The 19,443-nt window shown below is 48.6% G+C and overlaps 1 protein-coding gene across 6 annotated transcripts in view; it reads left to right on the forward strand.

The window, feature by feature from the left end:
- The window catches only part of PRR5L (proline rich 5 like), a 69,848-nt gene extending 51,212 nt beyond the window's left edge, over window positions 1-18,636 (forward strand). For 5 of the 6 annotated variants that reach the window (XM_054025135.1, XM_054025131.1, XM_054025134.1 and 2 more), the window contains 3 exons: window positions 1,493-1,633; window positions 3,414-3,540; window positions 17,688-18,636. In XM_054025135.1, the coding sequence (XP_053881110.1) occupies window positions 1,493-1,633; window positions 3,414-3,540; window positions 17,688-18,070 (651 nt within the window). In that variant the 3' untranslated portion in view covers window positions 18,071-18,636. The remainder of the gene's footprint in view (window positions 1-1,492; window positions 1,634-3,413; window positions 3,541-17,687) is intronic. The other variant, XM_054025136.1, reaches the window with a different exon arrangement.
- The last annotated feature ends 807 nt before the right edge of the window (window positions 18,637-19,443 follow it).

The raw sequence follows: 19,443 nt of genomic DNA on the forward strand, positions 1-19,443 counted from the left end.
TGTTTTTACTCTCTCCTGGCTGTACTTGCTGCAGATGCTAGAAGGTATGTGTGTTTGGGGGGTGGGGTACAGGTGAAATTGTGCAACTGAGAAGTCTTTTTACTCTTTGTGCTATGTGTGTGTGCGCGCACATGTTCATGTGCGTACATATTCTGGAGACATGGAGTGACCTAGTCTAGCAGGGTGAGATGCCGAAACCTGGTTTTTAATGTACTAAATTCCTTGAGGAGAAGAATCTTTCTTTCCATTTTATTGGGAGTTGCTTCTGCTCTCCTTGTATTTTAACAGCTCTCCTGGCTACAGAAAAAGTGATACCGTGTTGCTTAGTGGTGACACCCTTTTCCACTAATGGCTGCAGGGAAAATCTCTTTGCTGCTATACGGTGTCTCAATAACGAGAAACTGAACAAAAGTTACTGTAGAAATTTGTGAATTTTTAAAGTAAATGATATGAAGGAAATCTAGATCCTTTGTATTTTATTTATTTTTACATTTTCCTAAGGCATACATCCCAGTAGTATCGGAGAACCTCATAAACATCTCCTTGCCACTCCCTTTTGAGTTAGGGAAGCACTATTCTCATTTTACAGATGAAGAACTGAGGCACAGAGTGACTTGCCACAATCACACAGGGAATTGGTGGTGGATCTGGAGACTGAATCCAGATCACTGGACTCTGAGTCCAGTGCCTTAGTAACAAGAACAGCCTCCTTTCCCTGCAGAAAGGAACTGTATTGATCCACACATGTGGCACTGTTCTGGAGGAATCATGTCTTTGAGTGAGAGGGTCCCGTCAGTTTTCGGACCCATTCAGCCTGTGACTTTTTTACTTCAAATGCCATTAAGGGTATAGTAGTGGCTTTTGAGATGGGGAAAAGTGTCCACTTGGAATGTAACTGAGCCCTTCAACCATAAGCTACCGAACCTCCATCATATGGAAGTGATTTCTGGAAACTAACACTGTGACGGGTTGGATCACAGAAACCCCCTTGGGAGCTGCCACCCAATGTACTAAGACTACCCCTGTTCCCGTTTTCCCTGCCAGCTCAGGACTCCAGCACCCTGTCTTGCTGAGCCAGACACTCCTGTCTGCTCCAACACAGACCCAGGGTCTGAATCACTTGCCCCAAAGCTGCAAGTTTACCTGAAAACATCTCACAGAAGTGTGCTTGTCTTTAGCACTCAGATGCCCAACTCCCAATGGGGTCTAAACCCAAATAAATCCGTTTTACCCTGTATAAAGCTTAAGTGTCATTTTCTGCTGAGATCATGGCTCATTTTTTGCATAACTGTCACTCATAGATTAGAAATGGGGCAGGAAAGGTGCTCTCTAAATAGGCTACTCAACAGTATAAGGAATCATGAGGCTGAGCAGCGGATGGGTGCTCTACCATAACAGCACACAACAATAATTTGCAAGACAGGCTTTGGGTGTGTGTGGGTGTGCGTGTGCGCATTATGCACACACACATTTCCAAATTGTATTTTTTCAGGGTCAGGAATTAACTATCCGCCAGATTGCCCTGCTCGGCTTCAGAGACTTGGTCTTATTAAAGCTGAAGTTGGAAGAGATTCTTCCTCTAGTCCAAACAAAGCTCCCAGCTTCCATTGTCCAGATGCTGCTGGTTCTACAGGTAGGGAATTTCCTTTCTTTTTTTCTCCTTCTATCTGTCTCTCACCCATGCATACACATCTCACAGCCACCAATTCATATTGCCCCTGAAAAGAAGAAAACCAGTCGGCATGATGAGGTTGGGGAAGGAGTTGTGTGTGTTCATGTGGGGAAGCTGGACATGAAAATGAACTAAACTGAATATTAGGCATTGTGGCTTGAGTTTCCTGAGCAAACAGATGGAAGGGGGTCAAGCTGTCCCAGTGGGAAGGAAATGAACCAAACTCTGGGGTCTTGGGACTTTTTCCTTGGTGACTGAGAAGTCCCAGTGCTCTTGCTTCACTTACACACGGATCTTAGAGCATCTCCAAATGCCTTTCACTTCTGATTACAATTCTCATAGTTGCGACCCCCATATACGAGTTCTTCTAGTTCAACAGCTTTACACTGACAGGGAAGTGCTCTCTCTCACTCACATGAGACAATGGAATCTGATGAGCACTGGCTATTCACTCCTAATATAGGCTTTCTCAGCTAGTTACGGGGTTGAGCTGGGGTCCAGCTTTGCCTGTGAGGGGAAGAGCATTGATGGGAGGAGTACCCTTGGCAGCAGGCAATGGGCTATAGATCTTCCAAGGGTCCCTCTCAAGCAACACAAATGTTCTAAGGGAACCAGCCTACCCATCCAAACCTCAAGGGAACAGGAACAGAATCTTCCACATATGATCTGCACATCCAAGTGTACCAGCTGTGTCATCGTATACAGCCTGATGTGGAAACCATGGAAAATATCCAGATTCCAGACCTTTATGTAGGGTCCTCTGGGTTTTATTTCCATACAGTTTCCATGTTTTTTTTTTTTCCTTTAAAAGGAAGAGAGAGAGAAAAACCAAGAGCAATTAAAGTTTCTGAAGCACAATCAGTGTGGAAAGTGACTAAGTTTGTGATTACCTAAGAACTTTTAGTTTTCCAACCATAATTATTGAAATCCAAGTGGTGCTAACAGGAGCCATCCGAGTGAAGGTTGAATTTCTCTTTTAAAGATTTTAGGAAAAGAAGGTTGAGTGTGGAGGGGCAATTGCCAGAGTGAGGAATTTATTACTAAAAGGAGAAATTCTTAGCTAGTCTTTGCAAGAAAACTATAGAAATCTATAATGAGTTTCTATCATCAAACACCTGGGTTAGATAGGTTTCAGAGTAGAAGCCGTGTTAGTCTGTATCCGCAATTAGATAGGTTAGCTTTACAGATAAAAGAAGGAGAAGAGAGGGGTGGTGACTTACAGTTCCAGTTCAGGGAGGGGCAGTGATTTGCCCAAGTCAATGTAATGGGGATGTTGGACAAATTAGCAAATATTCAATATATGCTGTAGCAGTGCTACTTGTCTTTATAGGGAAATTTATTGGCAGAACTTTACCAGTATAATTATATTAGTACAGTTATACTGATATAGTGGACACTCTTATTCTGGAAGATTAGGGTCTTTATGATGCTTTGCAAAACAGCATAAACTAAACCAGAAAAGACATTCTTCTTGCAGAATAAGTGGGTCCACACATGGAGAGTGCCTTTTTCTGGTTTAGATTGTTGCTAAGTGTCATAAAGGCACTCTTGTTCCAGAATAAGATGTTTACATGTGGAGTTATACTGGTATAACTTCAGTGGTATAATTCTGCCATAAATATCCCCATGTTTCTACTCCTTTAGAACTGGAAGTAGACCCCAGGCATTCTGGCTCCCAGAATATGTGATGGAAGCTGTGTAGTTGTGTGATGACACATTTGCTTTGATGCTTGAATTGCAGGGTGTCCATGAACCTACAGGCCCCAGCAAGGGCTACGTATTGCTGGAAGAGCTGGTCAAACAGGTGGTCTCTCCATACCTGGGCTTGTGTGAGGATCACAGCTTCCCTGGCGGCACCTGTGCACTCGGTAAGACATGCCACACTGTAGCTATTGTAAGTCCTCTTATTCAGGCACCTCCACTGGTTAATGTAAGGAAATGTGCAGCTGTGCCAGACAAAGAGATGGGAACTGACAGATGCACAGCTCCGTGAGAGAGAATCAAAGGTTAAAATGTCCCCAAGTGGATTCCGATCAATACAGCCCTGGATGTAATTTATTCACATGTGAAAGGTTTTAATCTTTTCTCATGCCACAGTGAGCTGTAATGAAACCCCACAACATTCCCCACTCTCAGGTTGCGCCTGTGGGTGGAATGATTAAAAGCTGTCACTGCACTCTGTTTATTTCTAGCATCTTGGCTTTTAGATTGCACACCCGCTCGCCCAGCACAAGATCTGATCTCTCCTCCTCCAACACTCACCTCCTCCCTCTTCTATCTGATCCCCTCATTCCACAACCACTTCCAGTTACCAGTGTTCTCCTCTCCCTCTCAGTTCCTGGAGTAGCTGATACAACTGCCAGATTGCTAAGGCAGTGAGTTTCCAGGTGTTGGTTCTCAATGGTTAAGTTTCTCTTACAGAGATTTTCTACTGTCTTTTGGTGTTCACTGCCTGGGGTTTCTGGGCAAGAAAAGCTACCCCAAAGATTGTGAATAGAAAGGGGTGGTTTAGGTCTAGACTAGTAGGTGGCTATCTAGAGCACTACATTCTGAGTGAGGGTATGCTGTGACTCCAGGAGATGTTCCTCTACAAAAGGAATCTCTCCAATGGGTTACCATGTTCCAGAAGCCCAGCTCTGGATCCTGACTTTCGGGAGAAGGCAGAACTACCAGGAGTGAAAGATCACAATCTGACTGTGCAACCAAAGGGATGGTGTAAAAAAGTGTCCCCCGTTCAGTTTGTAGCATTTCATAGACGATAGGTCTCATTTTAGAAAGGGGTCACAGTTTCAGGGTAACTACACCCATATTCCCCCTCTGTGGTTCCCCAACAGCAACCAATTTAGGCTTCGAGCTCCCGGCCATCATCTCTTTTGGTTGGAGACCTGTGTCTGACTCTCTCTTGGAATTTTAAGGCTGCGCAACTCTGCTCCTTATATTGCACTGTGATATCCACAGTAAGCCATATTGTCTGAAAAATCCCAGTGTCTGTGCTTTGCTTCTCCCTGAGAGCTATGATTGGTGTGTTGCCCTCAGTTATAAGTTACCACACAGCTCCGCTAGGCAAGCACATTTATTCTTAAAGTAAAAGCACTACAGAGAAAACATATAAAAACAATAAGAATTCCTACATGCATGCTAGCTAACCAGAGGTCATCCCCAACTCCAACCTCAGGGTTGGGTAGGTTCAAACTTACAACTGGGTTTTCCCTATGGTTACAAGTTCATATACCTCTTTAGATCCAGAACCAGAACAAAGGCTGGGCACATCAGCCATTTCTTTATACAGCTTGGGCCTTTGATCTTGGCCTTCTGTAACAAGTAATCCATAGACAATGACCCTTTCCTCATAGCATAGCTTCAAAAGGCTGGGTTTTTGCATAAGTGGAGTTGGGGAATTTGCATTAACTTCTCCATAGGACTTCCCCAGGAAATCTACTTAACATTTATTGTCCCAAAAGTCCATACTTGTCTGACACATTTTCAGTGTAGTACTTTAAACTCCCAGGTCTTATATCTGTCACGTCTCCCCTAGAGAAGTTACATACAACCCTGGCCCATGATAATACGTACATTTAATAGAGTAAGGCCATTTAAGGATATTGCAGGAAATTTCCATATCTGTCACAGGACTCTCAATATGATAGCTGGAGACACATAGCCTCTCATCCTCAGTCTCTAGACCAGGGGGAGAAAAGATAGCCTTGTGGTTATGGCACCTGACTGGTACTTGGCCTCCATCCTGGCTCTATCAAAGACTCACGGTTTGACCTTTAGGTGAGTTATTTCTATGGGCTTTTTGTTCCTCCCTTCTTAATAAAATGGGGATGTTGGACAAATTAGCAAATATTCAATATATGCTGTAGCAGTGCTAAGTTGCCATCATTGTTACATCCATTCATGAAGCTAGAAGTGGTTAGTCCACCTGCACTTCCACATGCAAACCCAATCATTGTACAGACTGCTTGTCCTAGATGATTAACCCTTACCCCAAATAGGGTAACTGAGTGTTGACCCGATGGGTCTAGGTGTCTGGTCGCTTATGGGGATTTGCATCCTGCTGGAATAGTTTGAAGTGTAGCCACCTGACCCCTGTGAAAGTTTCTAGCCATCTTGTTTCCTGCCAAATAAAGAAGGAGCTAGTGTCATAAAAACCAGTTAAATCCAATCTGGCCTTGTAAAGTTTGTGCATTTAAAATCATTGTGTTTACTTTGATTTAGTTGCTGTTAATTTGTGTTTTTTTTTTCCCAGATGGTCTTTTTTTCCAGCCCCCCCCTTCCTTTTCTGAACTGGCAGGGAAAACTTGTGTTTGTGTTACACAGTCTTGACAGCAAAGCCGAACTCTTCCCCAGATAATCTTGGCATTTCAAAAGCACACACACATTTTGCAAAACCCTCTCCCTAGTCTGCAGGCTCCCCTCTCTCTTTGGTTCTGAAAGAGCCAAGAAGTAGCAATCTGGGCTCTCAATGTGCAACATAACAGCTGTGAAATCCAGAGGGGTCCATGTGATTGCGTAGCTCTGTAGTAGCCTCTGCGGAATGCGTAGTTGGACTCTGGGTATACTTGCATTCTCAACAGAAGCCAAGGACTGAATAAAAGGGCTGTTGAGCCTGAATTAACCTCTCCTCCCTAGAGCTGGATCCTTCAGGTCAGGATTAGGGAATAAAGCTGGGTTGGTTTATTTGGTTTTTTGAGATAAGGAAGTTTGCACTGGCCAGGCCTCTGTTGTAGGTAAAGAAAGGACTTCAGCCTCCAGGGTTGTCAATCTGCCTACCTTCAATTTACATTAAACTTGATTTTAAAATAGGCAGGGAATTCAGCTGGAACCAAAATAAAAGGGGATGATGGAGACTGGGGATATTAGTAGTAGCACCGAAAGCAGCAATTTACAAAGATAAAATGGGCCACTGGCAGGGAAGACAGGATCTGAGAGCCTGAGCATAGGGAGGCTGGATTCAGCCCTTGAGAACCCATTTTCCTTCTGTCCTGTCATACAGCAACCTGTCAATGTGAATGAGGTTGGATCTTAGCAACGCGACACTGTGTTAGAGATTAGCCTCTCCTATTCTTTCAAGTTCTCTTTCACTGCTCTTGCCTTACCCCCTTCCTGTTTGTAGTTCTGTCCAGTATAAGTTAACCACAGCTACCCCAGAAAACAAGTGTTTGCATTATAAATGTGTAAGAAGATAAGTCCTCCTCCCAGGTGGAACTGCGTGACTGACCCAACATGCAGAGGCTGTTTGGTAGGAATGTCAGTGCTCATCTGGGTATGTATCCAAAGATTCCCTCCAAAAACCTCCCATTCAAGTTCCTATTTCACTCCTAACAAATCAAATGTGAACTAAAATCCCAGCTCAGCTATTCATGAGAATTTCCTCAGGGCAGAATCTTCTGTGGCTTCTGGGAAGATGTGAGATACGGCATTGTTTCTGGTTTGAATCGTCTCCTATAAACCCATGAGTAATGCTGTCCATACCCACAACCAGCGCTCCCTTCACCTTCTGCACAGTGAGTTGGCTGCAAGTCTGGGATTGAGCCCAAACTCATCCTGGCTTTCAGCCCTTGGCTCTAAGCTAGGGTGACTGAGTTTTGGAAATGGAAAACCACAACACCTTTTTCTCCAGAGTCCTGCCCTGCAGGAAAGTTTTGAAGATCAGAAAGGAGTAGAGTGAGGTCTCTGGCGTTGCATGTGTCAGAACTCTACTTCGCACTCCAGAGCCCCTTCTGGTACTCTCTTCGAGGAGCCAGGAAGGAATTTTCTTCTCTCCTACTCCTCTGCATGACAGCCATACACAACTGTCTAGGTACATTGCAACTAGCATTGGCTGGTTGTTGTGGATTTGATGTGATGGAATGCTGCATAATGAGCGATACGTGGGGCTGAGTAGAGAACAAAGCAAAACGGGCTGAAGCACATTTGCCACCGTTGGTGGCAATATTAGACTTGCTGGACTCTTGGTCTAATAAGGTTTAACAAATTCTGGTGCCAGCCATGCTAATTGCTCAGTCTGGCCAAGAGGAGTTGAGCCTTGGTTCAACTGATGGCCACCAAACTCCCTGCCCCCGTCTAGTTTTAGCCCCTCTCCACACATCATCTGCCCAGGTGAATCTACTGATCTCTCTTCTTCTCATAGCTGCAATTTGAGGCTATTCATTTCCAGGTACAGACAGGGGCAAAGAATTATTCTAGCTTCTTTCATAGTAGTGCAGAGTCAGTTCCTTTCCACTACTTGTTACGGTGTGATCCCTTCTGGAGTATATATGTGTTCCCCATTACATTAGTATCTAAGCCCACCACAATCTTTAATATATTTATTTATCTCACAACACCACTGTGTGGTAGAGAAGAGCTGTTATCCCCCATTTCACAGACAGGGAACTGAGGCCTACATCCTCTTTTAGGTGCCACTGACATTTTCAAAACTTCCACCTTAATCCTGCCGCCTGACCCTGTAGGTGCCTACATTTCTGTTAGTTGGCACTCCGAAAGCTGCTTATGCCCCAGTTCCACGCCACAGCTAACAAGCTGCTCAGAGCCCTGGGTAGCCCAAAGCAGGATTCTCAAACTAGGCAAGAGAATGCCTGTCTCACCAGAGAGGCCTGATCTGAGCACAGACCTGATTCCTGGTAGATGCGCTGAAGCATGATACTGTCAGAAAAGACAGCTAGGGGCACAGGGAGACCTAAGGTAAAAGTAAGAGAAGTGTGCAGGGAGCCCCAGGGTGCAGCCTGGGACTGTGGGGTCACTGTGCCCCCTTAAGTCTCCACCCCGGGCTGTCTCTCAATGTTTCACTAGTGACAAGCAGCAAGCCCCTCCAGGCACTGTTATCAGCAAAACCGCATGTGGAGCCCCCCCCGTCCAGCTAGATTGCATGAATGCTCCCAGAGCTGCGCATGAATCACACATTGAAATGCACCAGCCAAATCCCCCTAGCTCCCAGCCTTGTACCTCCGGAATATACCATCGTGCACTGCTCACGATGAGCAATGCAAGTTTATTAATTAGTTCACCACTTCATCAATGGAAAGTGGATATACACCAGTCTTTGTAAACCTGAGCAGATTTACCACACACTTCAGGAAAACTCACTGGTAAAGATAAATAGTAAAACAAGTTTGACTACAAAAGGTAGATGTTAAGTGATTATAAGTGAGAGGCAAAAAGTCGGAATTAGTTACCAAAGAAACCAAAATACCTGCACATTCTAAATCTTAAGCCTGTAAAACACTAGGCAGTATTTAGAGCAGGGGTCTCAAACACGCGGCCTGCTGCGGCCCGCGAGCGCCTCGCAGCCCCTCCTCCCCCCCCCCCCGCCCTCCCGCAGTGTTTACCAGAGCGGCAGCCGGATGTGCACCGGGAGCAGGGCAGGCTCCTGGCCAGGCTCCTGGCCTGCCTGCCCTGTCCTGCGCAGCTCCGGGAAGAGGCTGGAACGTGGGGAACAGGGGGTGGAGGGTCTGTGTTTTTCTGTTGCTTTAGGCAGCGCCCCCAGCAGCTCCCATTGGCCGGGAACGGGGATCCGCGGCCAGTGGGAGCTGCTGGAGGCGGTGCCTCAAGCAACAGAAACACACAGACCCTCCGCCCTCCCCTTCCCCACGTTCCAGCCTCTTCTCAGAACTGCGCAGGGCAGACAGGCAGGGAGCCTTCTGGTACACGCCGGGCCAGATCCTGCCCCCCAGACTCCTCCTGCAGCCAAACCCCCTGCCCTGAGCCCCCTGCTATATCCTGCACCCCGACTTCCTGCCTCACCCCTCACCCTTCCTGCATCCCAACCCACTGCCCTGAGCCCCATGCCGCACCCCTCCTGCGCCCCGACTCCCTGCCCTGAACCCCCTGCCATACTCCACACTCCTCTTGCACCCCAACCTACTGCCCTGAGCCCCCTGCCGCACCCCACACTCCTCTTGCACCCCGACCCCCTGCCCTGAACCCCCTGCCTCACCCCACATGCCTCCTGCACCGTGAGCCCCCTGCTGCACCCTGCACCCCGACCCCCTGCCATACCCTGCACCCCTCCTGCACCCCGACCCCCTGCCTCACGCCTCACCCCGCACCCCTCCTGCATCCCAACCCACTGCCCTGAGCCCCATGCTGCACCCCTCCTGTACCCCAACCCCCTGCTGTACCTTGCACCCCTCCTGAGCCCCCGCCGCACCCTGCACCTTGACCCCCTGCCCTGAGCCGCCTGCTGCACCCCACACTCCTCTTGCACCCCAACCCCCTGTCCTTAACCCCCTGCCGCACCCCGCACCCCTGCTGTACCCCAACCCCCTGCCCTGAGCCCCCTGCCACACCCCACACTCCTCTTGAACCCCAACCCCCTGCCTTGAGCCCCCTGCTGCACCCTGCACCCTGACCCCTTGCTGTACCCCTCACCCCTCCTGCACCCCACACCCCAACTCCCTGCCCTGAGCCCCCACCACACCCCACACCCCTCCTGCCCCCCCCTGGGGGCAGGGAGGGGGCAGAGTTGGGGTGGGGATTTCGGGGAAGGGGTTGGAATGGGGGCAGGGAAGGGGTGGGAAGAGGTGGGGCGGGGCCTCATGGAAGGAGTGGAGTTGGGGCCGAGGGTGGCGGGGGGGGGAGGGAGGTTTCAGTAATGCGACCCTCGGGCCAATGTACTAGTCCTTATGTGGCCCTCATGGTCATTTGAGTTTGAGATCCCTGATTTAGAGCAAGCAGTTTTCTCGCCCCACTGGATGATACAGTTCATAATACACAGGTTTCACCCTTGAAACCTGGGCCAGTCTCCTCTGTTGGACTCTTCAGTCTTCTGCGTGTTCTTTTTGCTTGCAGCATAGGTGGGGGGAGGAGGAAAGGCAAAGCATGGGGCCACGCTGTTCTGTTTTATCAGGGCTGGCTCCAGGCACCAGCTTGCCAAGCAGGTGCTTGGGGCAGCCGCTCCGGAGAGGGGCGGCACTGTCCAACTATTCGGAGGCAATTTGGCGGACGGTCCCTCACTCCCGCTCGGAGCCAAGGACCTCCCGCCGAATTGCCGCCGCAGATCGCGATCGGGATCACAGCTTTTTTTTTTTTTTTTTGCGCCGCTTGGGGCGGCAAAAACCCTGGAGCTGGCCCTGTGTTTTATACCCTTAGTCCATGTGCTTGGAGAACATAAGTCTGGGCATGTCTGGTAGGCATTGCTGAGTCACCAGGCAAGGTTAAGCAATTCCTCTGGTGTGCCTTGTGCAAGTGAGTCATTGCATTGTAGCTCCCTTGCTGGACAATGGCTGTTGATAGTAGTTTGACATCAGCCCGGGTGTTGGTGATGCCCCTAGTTATTGTCTTTGGGGAGCTAGTATCTGGGTGCTTCCCAAACCCACTGCATATTTTAGTGACAACCATACAACACAGTCTCGTAACTTCATAGGCACTAATGATATACATATTTAGATGGAACAGTGGGTTTTAGCAGATCAGAACCTTTCCCATGATACTTTACAAAGCATGCTTTATATGCAATATCACAATTATGTACTAATAATGAATACAGGGAGTATAGGGTGTACCATGAGTGTCACAAGAGGTATTAAGCATGAGCAGGAGAGAGGGGGTTTCAGTTGCTCAGGTTCTAAGCTGCCTTGGGGGCCTACTGCCAGCAGAGAGTTCACAGCTGAGGATCCTGCACAGAGAGAGGGGCTCCTCTCTTTCGACCTGGCACAGCAGAACAGACACTTAGGTGTCTAAACCCTGCCCTCTCCCCAGTATTTCCCTCCTGTGTTAGTTTATGTGGCTCCCTACTCAGTTTGCTGGCTTCTGAGGAGCCCTTTCTCTAGCAGGACTTAGCCCAACTCTCCCCCTGTATTTAGTACACCTAAGTGCCTGCTGAGGATTCCACAAGGCAGCAGGCCAGATAGCCATTAGGGGTTGCAATGCCAAAGTAACCTTTCAGGATCTGTCCTGAGAGACTTTAGGCTCCTAACGTCCATTGAAATCAATGATCATCTTTCAGGGAAAGTTAGGAGCCTAAATACCTTTGCAGATCTGGGTCTAACTGACTGGCTCAAGATCATAGAACTGAACCTGGGTCTCCCAAATCCTAACCACTGGTCCATCTTTCCTCCCTTAAGCTCAGCTAAGATCTTCATTGCCTCTATACTTCTTCTGAATGGGCTCTTGCCCCTTCACCTGGCTCCAGTTGGTGTAACTATCTGCTCTGTTGCATTTGGGTTGGAGAGATCTCATCATGCCTTACTTGCCAGCTTCACAGAGGTTTTCTAGCTGCCTTTGTTGCTGTCCTTCCAAGCTGGCAGCTGGAAGGGATAATTGAAGGTATGGAATCCAGAGTTCTAAACAAATGAGAGACATATGAAGCCACTGCAAAATCTAATTTAGAAAAGTGGGGTCATATGCTGGCCCAGTAGAATGCTGCCATTCAGCTCTCTCCTTATCCCAGCTAACTGCAATAAATAGCCTACAGTTTAAACAGCCTCAGTCCTAGCAAATTCCAGCAGCACAGGAGATCTTAGCCCTGTAATTTTTGAAGCTGTCCCTTTCTGTTAAAGTCCACTTTGCTTGGTTATCAAGTCTGTTGTCATATGCTTCCCATTATGTACTATTGCACTGCAACTGGCTCATAATACCAACTTGAGCAGCACTTTTCATCCCAAAGCATTTTAGACTGCAGGAAGAAATCAGTGAAATGCAGCAATCTGTGGGGTGGAATGCAGCAGTCTGTCTGCATCAGCAGCTATACAGAACAATTTTTAGCAGAGAGAGTTAGGATTAAAACACAGGAGAAGGAGTTTAGTCACTGGCAATAAATTACTGAAATTTGGCTACCTATGTTCTTGCAAAGGATATTTTGGGAAGGCTGACTAGCACCTCGGCTTTGGTCCTCACACAAAGGACAGCAGCAAAGCACCCTATAGCCATGCTGAGGCACTGATTTAGGGCTTACTAAGAGCACCACCCATTGAATCACTATCACCACTTGTTGCAACTCTTTTTATTTAAAATCTCCCAATCCAAATTCTGACCAGGCTTGACCCTATTTAGCATGTGAGAGCGGATGTGGGTGGGGACTGGCTGGCTGTCCACATGACAGAAATTGCCAACAGAGAGGCCAAGGAGTGAGAGGCAAATGCGCTGTCTTTTGAGTCCTGGAATAGCGGGAGCATGGTTTGTGGGGAGGCTTGCATTGCTGTACTTGCTCTGGAAGGACTTTAATCCGCAGGGTTGTCCGGCTTGCCTCTTTCAACAGAATGAACATTTCCACACACTCAAAACCCAATGGAGCTTTATTCCTAGAGAAGTAATTTTTGAAGTGAACACAAGAGGCCTATTTGCTTGTGACTTTTCTCCTTGTGTTGAGTCCCCTGTTTGTTCTGGCTGTGAGTTTGCCAGGTGAACTGTCTTGAGCTTGGCTAGTCCTCAAATCTGCGCTGCTATGATGAAGGATATAACAGTTTTTTTAAAATGGAGTGTTTAGAAACAGAGAAAAGAACCAAAATTCCATCTTCTAATGCAGAACCTGCAACAAAACAATCAGGGAAGTGGGCAGCATTTTCCATAGCTTAGTTCAGTTTGATCTCCTGGAGACTAAGTACTAATGCAGTAAACCCTGGGGGTTGAGATGAACCTCCCCTGTAAAAAGCAATTGAGCCACCTTGCCTCCTGGCCCTTGGGGTTTGTCAAGCCTGAGAGGGTTAAAGTGTAGCGGGATTGAAGTTACTGAGCTAAGTAACTGTTGCGCTGGCTTCTGTCTCTCACTGTGTCAACCTTTGGGTTTCTTTACTTCAGTCAGAAAAGCAGAAGCTATCATATGATTGCTCTCTATAAATACACTAGGGGGTAAACACCAGGGAGGGAGAAAAGCTATTTAAGGTAAAGGACAATGTTGGCACAAGAATGAATGGCCATGAGCAAACTTAGCTAGAAATTAGGGTTCTAACCATCGGAGGAGTGAGGTCTTGGAACAGCCTCTTGGTAGGGATATTGGGGGCAAACAACCTAACTAGTTTTATGATGGCACTTGATACATTTATGAACGCTGATATGATGTGGTTACCTGCAATAGCTGGGGACTGGACTCTATGACCAGGGAGGTCCCTTCCGGTCCTAAGTCCGGTGTTTCACCAGGAAAGATGGAGAGGCAGTGACTGCCAATTACCACTGTGTAGTTTAGGTCTTGTCTATGCTAGACTAATTTTCCTATGAATAAAAATATCACTCAGTGACCCCTCCTCCCTTGGGGAGCACTAGGGTAAACCAGCCACTCACAGCCAGCAGCACACTAGCACACTTAGATGACCCAGGACATAGTCACTGAGTTTTCTTTTTCCCTGGGGGTACTCCACCCCTGTTCTGCCCACTCCCCTGAGGTCCTGCCCCCTCTCTGCCTCTTCCTGCTCCCCCCCCCGCTCCACCTCCCTCTGAGGCTTCACCGTTGCTCCGCCTCTTCCCTCCTCCAAGGCCCCGCCCTCAGCCTGCCTCTTCCCACCCTGCTCCAAGCCCTCCCCCAAGGCCCAGTCCACCCACCGCTCCCTGCTCTCCGCCCTCCCCCAAGCTCCGCTCCCAGCCACCAAACAACTGATTGGCGGCAGCTGCCTGAACAGCTGATTGGTAATTGCCACTGAACAGCTGTGGCTAGAGGGTGCTGAGCACCCACTATTTTTTTTCAGTCCTGGAGCACCCATGGAGTTGGTGCCTATGACCTAGTGGTTAAAATGCTGTTGGCCAGTCTACAATAGTGTTGCCCATTGTTACTATCATTGGAGGTGCACATGTGGTGGCAATGGTGAGACATTTTATGAGAAAAGAGCTAATGTGGACACCCCCAACAATTCTCCCATATACCCAGTCCAGCTCGCAGTGGGGCTAGCTGGAGTTGGGTCTGAAATAATGCATTTACTGTGCCTGTAACATGCCTAAAACTGATTCCACCATTCTCTTAAGCCTGAAATGAACCTTTTTGAATGAGCAACAGAGGGTCCTGTGGCACCTTTAAGACTAACAGAAGTATTGGGAGCATAAGCTTTCGTGGGTAAGAACCTCACTTCTTCAGATGCAAGTTTTCTTGCATCTGGGTGAAGTTTTGTCATAGCCTGACTGCTGCCAGTGGTGGAGTTTTGGCTGCTCCCCCATCCCTCCCTGTCACAATATAGAGTTTGTTTTGTGCCTTTCTTACTGATGCAAGCTTCCAAAAATGTTTCATAACCTTCAACGACTAGTGCTTTGCAGTTTGTTATTCTGTGTCTCATGTTTTTCACTTTTTGGCTGGACAGATTTTATAGGATCTCAAAAGTGCTGCCTAAGAATTAATTGTTCCTTGACACTCTCTTAGGTCATAGGTAGGAGAGATACAGGGATCCACTTTAACTGCTATTGGAATACAGCCACTTCTGGGGTAGTGCACACCATCTATTTAACAACGCATAGCAACTCTGCACAATGGTTTAGAGCAGGAGATGAGAAAGAATGCTGTGTTCAGTTAGAACTGCTGGGGGAATTTAGCTATGCAGATTGGAATTACCTGAATGGCAATTAGCCAGGACACAGGAGTTAAAACTCCATCTCCTCCTAAAAATACCAAAGTCAGTATTGAATCAGTGCCTCAGAACGCTGGTGGGATGCACTGTGATGCATCTTAGATGTTGAGTTTAAAATTAAGGGGCTCTTTTCAGCCATCTTGAATGTTTTGCAGAGAAGGTGGTAGGCCCCAAGTCCTGGCTGTTCTGATCATTCCATTCTGCATACTAAATTTCCCCCAGCAGTTCTAACTGAACACTGAGTTTTTCACTTCCTGTCCTAAACTGTTGGCCATGGCTGGAGATGGGACACTGGGCAGGGTGGGCCAAAACTCTGAGGTGGCACCAAATATTCTCTGTCTCAGTTGCTTGGCTTGCTGGTTCTTGCTCACATGCTTAGGGTTTTACTGATCACCATATGTTGGGTCAGGGAAGAATTTCTCCCCAGGTCAGATTGGCAGTGACCTTGGTGGGGGAGAGGGAGTCCATCTTCCACTGCAGTGTGTGGGTCTGGGTCACTTGCTAGGATTATCTGGGTATCTCTCATTTAACCATTTACCTGCAATTTTGGGGGCCTTGGGCACTGCTACATCTCGGTCCCTCCTATTCTTTGCCTGTGGTACATAATAGTCTAGTTTCCTTGGATATCATTTACTTTGGCTAGGGTGATCAAACATCCTTTTATAAGCCCGGTCCTGGCCGGCCTGCCTTTTTTGGCAAAAGTGGGCAAGAGCAAATAGGACAAATGCCTGCTTTTGTCAAAAAAAAGTGGGGTGTGGAGCAGTGTTCCCTCTAATATTTCCCATCCATGTGTGGAATGAATTTTGTTAGGTGCACCAATATGGAGGTGATGTGTGACACATCACCTCCATATTGGTACTCCTAACAAAATTCATATGGTGGGGTGAGGCTGAGGGGTTCGGAGTGTGGGAGGGGGCTCAGGGCTGGGGCAGAGGGTTCGGGTGCAGGGGCTGGGCTGAGGACTTTGGCTTGGGGTGCAGGCTCTGGGGTGGGGCCAGGGATGAGGGGCTCAGGGCTGGGGCAGAGGGTTGGGGTGCGAAGGGGTGAGGGCTCTGGCTGAGGGTGCAGGCTCTGGAGTGGGGCTGGGGATGAGCAGCTGGGCAAGGATAGGGAGAGAGGACTCCTCCCCCCAGCTCTCTCTCCCTGCAGCATCAGGAGCACCTGGGCTGTGGGGAGGGAGAGGCATCTCTCCCCGCTGTGGCAGGTCCCGGCTGCATTGGGCCAGGGGAGGGTGCCTGTCCCTCGGCCACAGCAGCTCTGGGCCAGGCTGGGTCGGGGCCGGGGGAGGGGCTCCTGTCCACCGGCCATGGCAGGTTCCGCGCTGGGCTGGGTTGGGGCAGAGGAGGGGCACCACAGCAGGTCCAGGGCTTGTGGGGAGGCATCTCTCCCCCGGTGCAGCCCTGAGTGCCTGCGTGGCGCTTAATAGACAGCTGCACAGCCGTGCAGTTTAGGGGGAACTTAGGAGCGGAGAAACACGTGCGGGGGGGGGGGGGGGCATGCGGCAATGCCTAGTGGGGGGGAAGGCAGGGCTCAAGTGAGCAGCGACACCAGCCCCAGTCTTTGGGAAGTATGCTAATCCTATTCAGTATGTGCATCGCTGCTCACCCGAGTCTTGCCTGCCCCCTGCGTGGGGAGAGGGGCTTGGGTAAGTGGCCCTGGCCAGCCCCGCATGGGGGTGGGAGGAGGCTCGGGTGGGGTTGGGGGACTCGGGTGACTAGCTCGGGCCAGCCCCGCATGGTGTCCTATTTTCCCTTTGGGAAATATGGTCACTCTAACGGCCTCATTTCAGTGTTGGGTTTAATGTGTGGGTGTTGGTGGTGGCCTGTGAAACACAGGAGATCAGACTAGATCTAGTGGTTCCTTCTGGCCTCAAATTCTATGACACTTTGTATCCCACCCCAGGAGTGGCCACATTGCAGCAGCGAGTGACATTCTTGTTGCACATGTAATCTGTATAGTACACGAGGATAGTGCTGGCACCACAGGTGTGTGCAGCTGTGACAAAACAACCTGAGCCCTGCCCCAAATAGTGGACTGCACAAGTGTAGTGTGTTTCATATTGACTTTATCTGATGACAGAGCATTTTTTTTGCAATACATTTGTTAGGCCAAAAGAATGGCTCCCCAAATCCTCTCTGTGGTTTCCTTGGAGACAGTTGAGGAGGGAAGTTAGGCTTCCATTGACTTTCAGTGGAGGTTGGGCCCCCAGGTGCCATTTGTGTCTTGACAGTCTCCCCCAGAGAGCCTGTTTACCACTTGTGTTTATCCCAAGTTAACTCATTGGCTTCAGTGCAGCTACACCTGATTCCCACTTTCATAAGTAAGAGGGGAGTCAGATCCAGACACTGAAGAAGTGTCTGAGTTGCAAGCTCCCTGTCCGTTTTTGTCCCACTATCCCAGCAAGTGGCATTGCCTCTGCTGCATGCACTTTCAGGATACCCTAAGGCAAGCTCTTCAATTCAGCAGGACACTGTTGGATTTATCTATGCCCTGCTGATCTCTCCTGCTTCATTTTTATTTTCCAGAGAGACGGTATTCCAGATCTCGTCCCAAGGCAAACCTGCTGAGCTACTCTTCCCATAGCGTGACGGTTCGGCAGCCCAGTGAGACGGCCCTGACGCCACTGACGGAGCAGGAGGGTGAGGCTTACTTGGAGAAATGTGGCAGCATCCGTCGCCACACTGTTGCCAATGCTCACTCAGATATCCAGCTCCTGGCCATGGCCTCCATGATGCACACAGGGATCGTGATAGAAGAGCCAGACAACAGTGACAAATGCCTCCTCCTGCAGCCCAGCTTCAATCACAGGCAATGCTCCAGTGAGCCCAGTATTGCTGATGGGCCGGAGGGACTGGTAGCAACGGGCAGGCAGGAACCTACGGAACTGAACTGCACCTCCGTCAGCTAGAAGGGATGTCCCCTCCAGGAGAGAGAACCATGTGCACTAAACCAGACGATGGGCGGTTGTGTTCCTGCTGGGAACGGTGGAGAACATGAGCCTTGGGAATGTATTTGCTCATGTTGTGGGAGTGGTCTATGTTCTCATGTCTCTTGGGAAAGGCACCTTAGATTTTTATCTCTGACTTTCTAGGATCATTGTCAGTGGAGGTACCAGGCTGCTCCCAGCAGAGCATTCAGGACTGCAAGGGTTTCAGTGTTAAATGCCACTGTCTCTGTATTCTGTAGAGTTTCTTCCTGAGCTGCTCAACATCCAAGTTCCACTGCTGTAGCCTCAGGTTCCCTCCCTTTTCTTTTTAGTGAAAGAAATTAATCTGAACGTTTTTCAATCTCATGCCTAACTCCTTGGTCTCATTAAATGGAGCCCTCCTCCAACTCCCAGCAGCAATTGGAGAGACTGTGCTAAAAGCTCACTTGGTCCTTGCCCTCTGTTGCTAGGATGGTGATGCCTGGGGTTGGCTTTTTCTTTTAAATGTATTGTACTCAGGGATTAAACTTTGTGAGTCTTGTGGAGAACTCTGCCCCAGATGCTTTGTGGTTTCTGAAGGTGGGGGAGGGATTTCCTTTCTTCTTTGCTCCCACTGCATACAGGGGAGAGACTTCATCTGACTTAGCAAAAAGCCCAAATCAGAGTGAGCTAAAGCTCTGAATGGTTTTTCCTCTGAGAGTGTTGCCTGTCCATGTTCAGCCCCAGTGTGCACTCCCCCTTTGAGGTCAGTGGAGTCTTATGGGGAGTAAATAAGGGTAGGATTTGGTCCCACGTGCCCTACTTGGACTTTGGCATCAGGCGTGCTGTCAAAAATGTTAGCATTATCAGGATTCCACCATAAGGAGAAACCTAAACAGCTGGCTTCCAAGAGAAAAGGGGCAATACGGTAACTGGGGGTATGCTCCTGCATTCGAAAGGTGACTTTGAAAGTGGCTTTTTGAGCCCAGGCATCCATGGGTCCAACCCCGGAGCTAACATGGGGGAAATCAGCTTTGGATTGGTGCCTGAACTTCTAGCTCTTACAGAATTTATGAAATCAAAAATAACCGTCTGGGTTAGAGACAGGAACTCTAGCTCTGTTTGCAGTTAGATTTGGGTTTGTTTGTTTTTTGTTTTATTTGGAAAGCTACAACTTGTCCAGTTCTTAAGCAATGTTAGTGTCTGTCTGACAGTGGCATACAGTGAATTCCACTCTGACCGCTACAGAGGGACCGATAGGTACTCCAGAAGCTGCTCCCATAAGAGTGGAGTCAACCTGCTCCACAAATCCCCCTAGATATTCTGCTGATGTCTTGCTAAACAGAATTGTAAGTGTAATTACAAGCTGCTTTGAA

Source organism: Malaclemys terrapin, chromosome 4 (assembly GCF_027887155.1).
Source record: "Malaclemys terrapin pileata isolate rMalTer1 chromosome 4, rMalTer1.hap1, whole genome shotgun sequence".
Classification (NCBI taxonomy): Eukaryota; Metazoa; Chordata; order Testudines; family Emydidae; genus Malaclemys; species Malaclemys terrapin.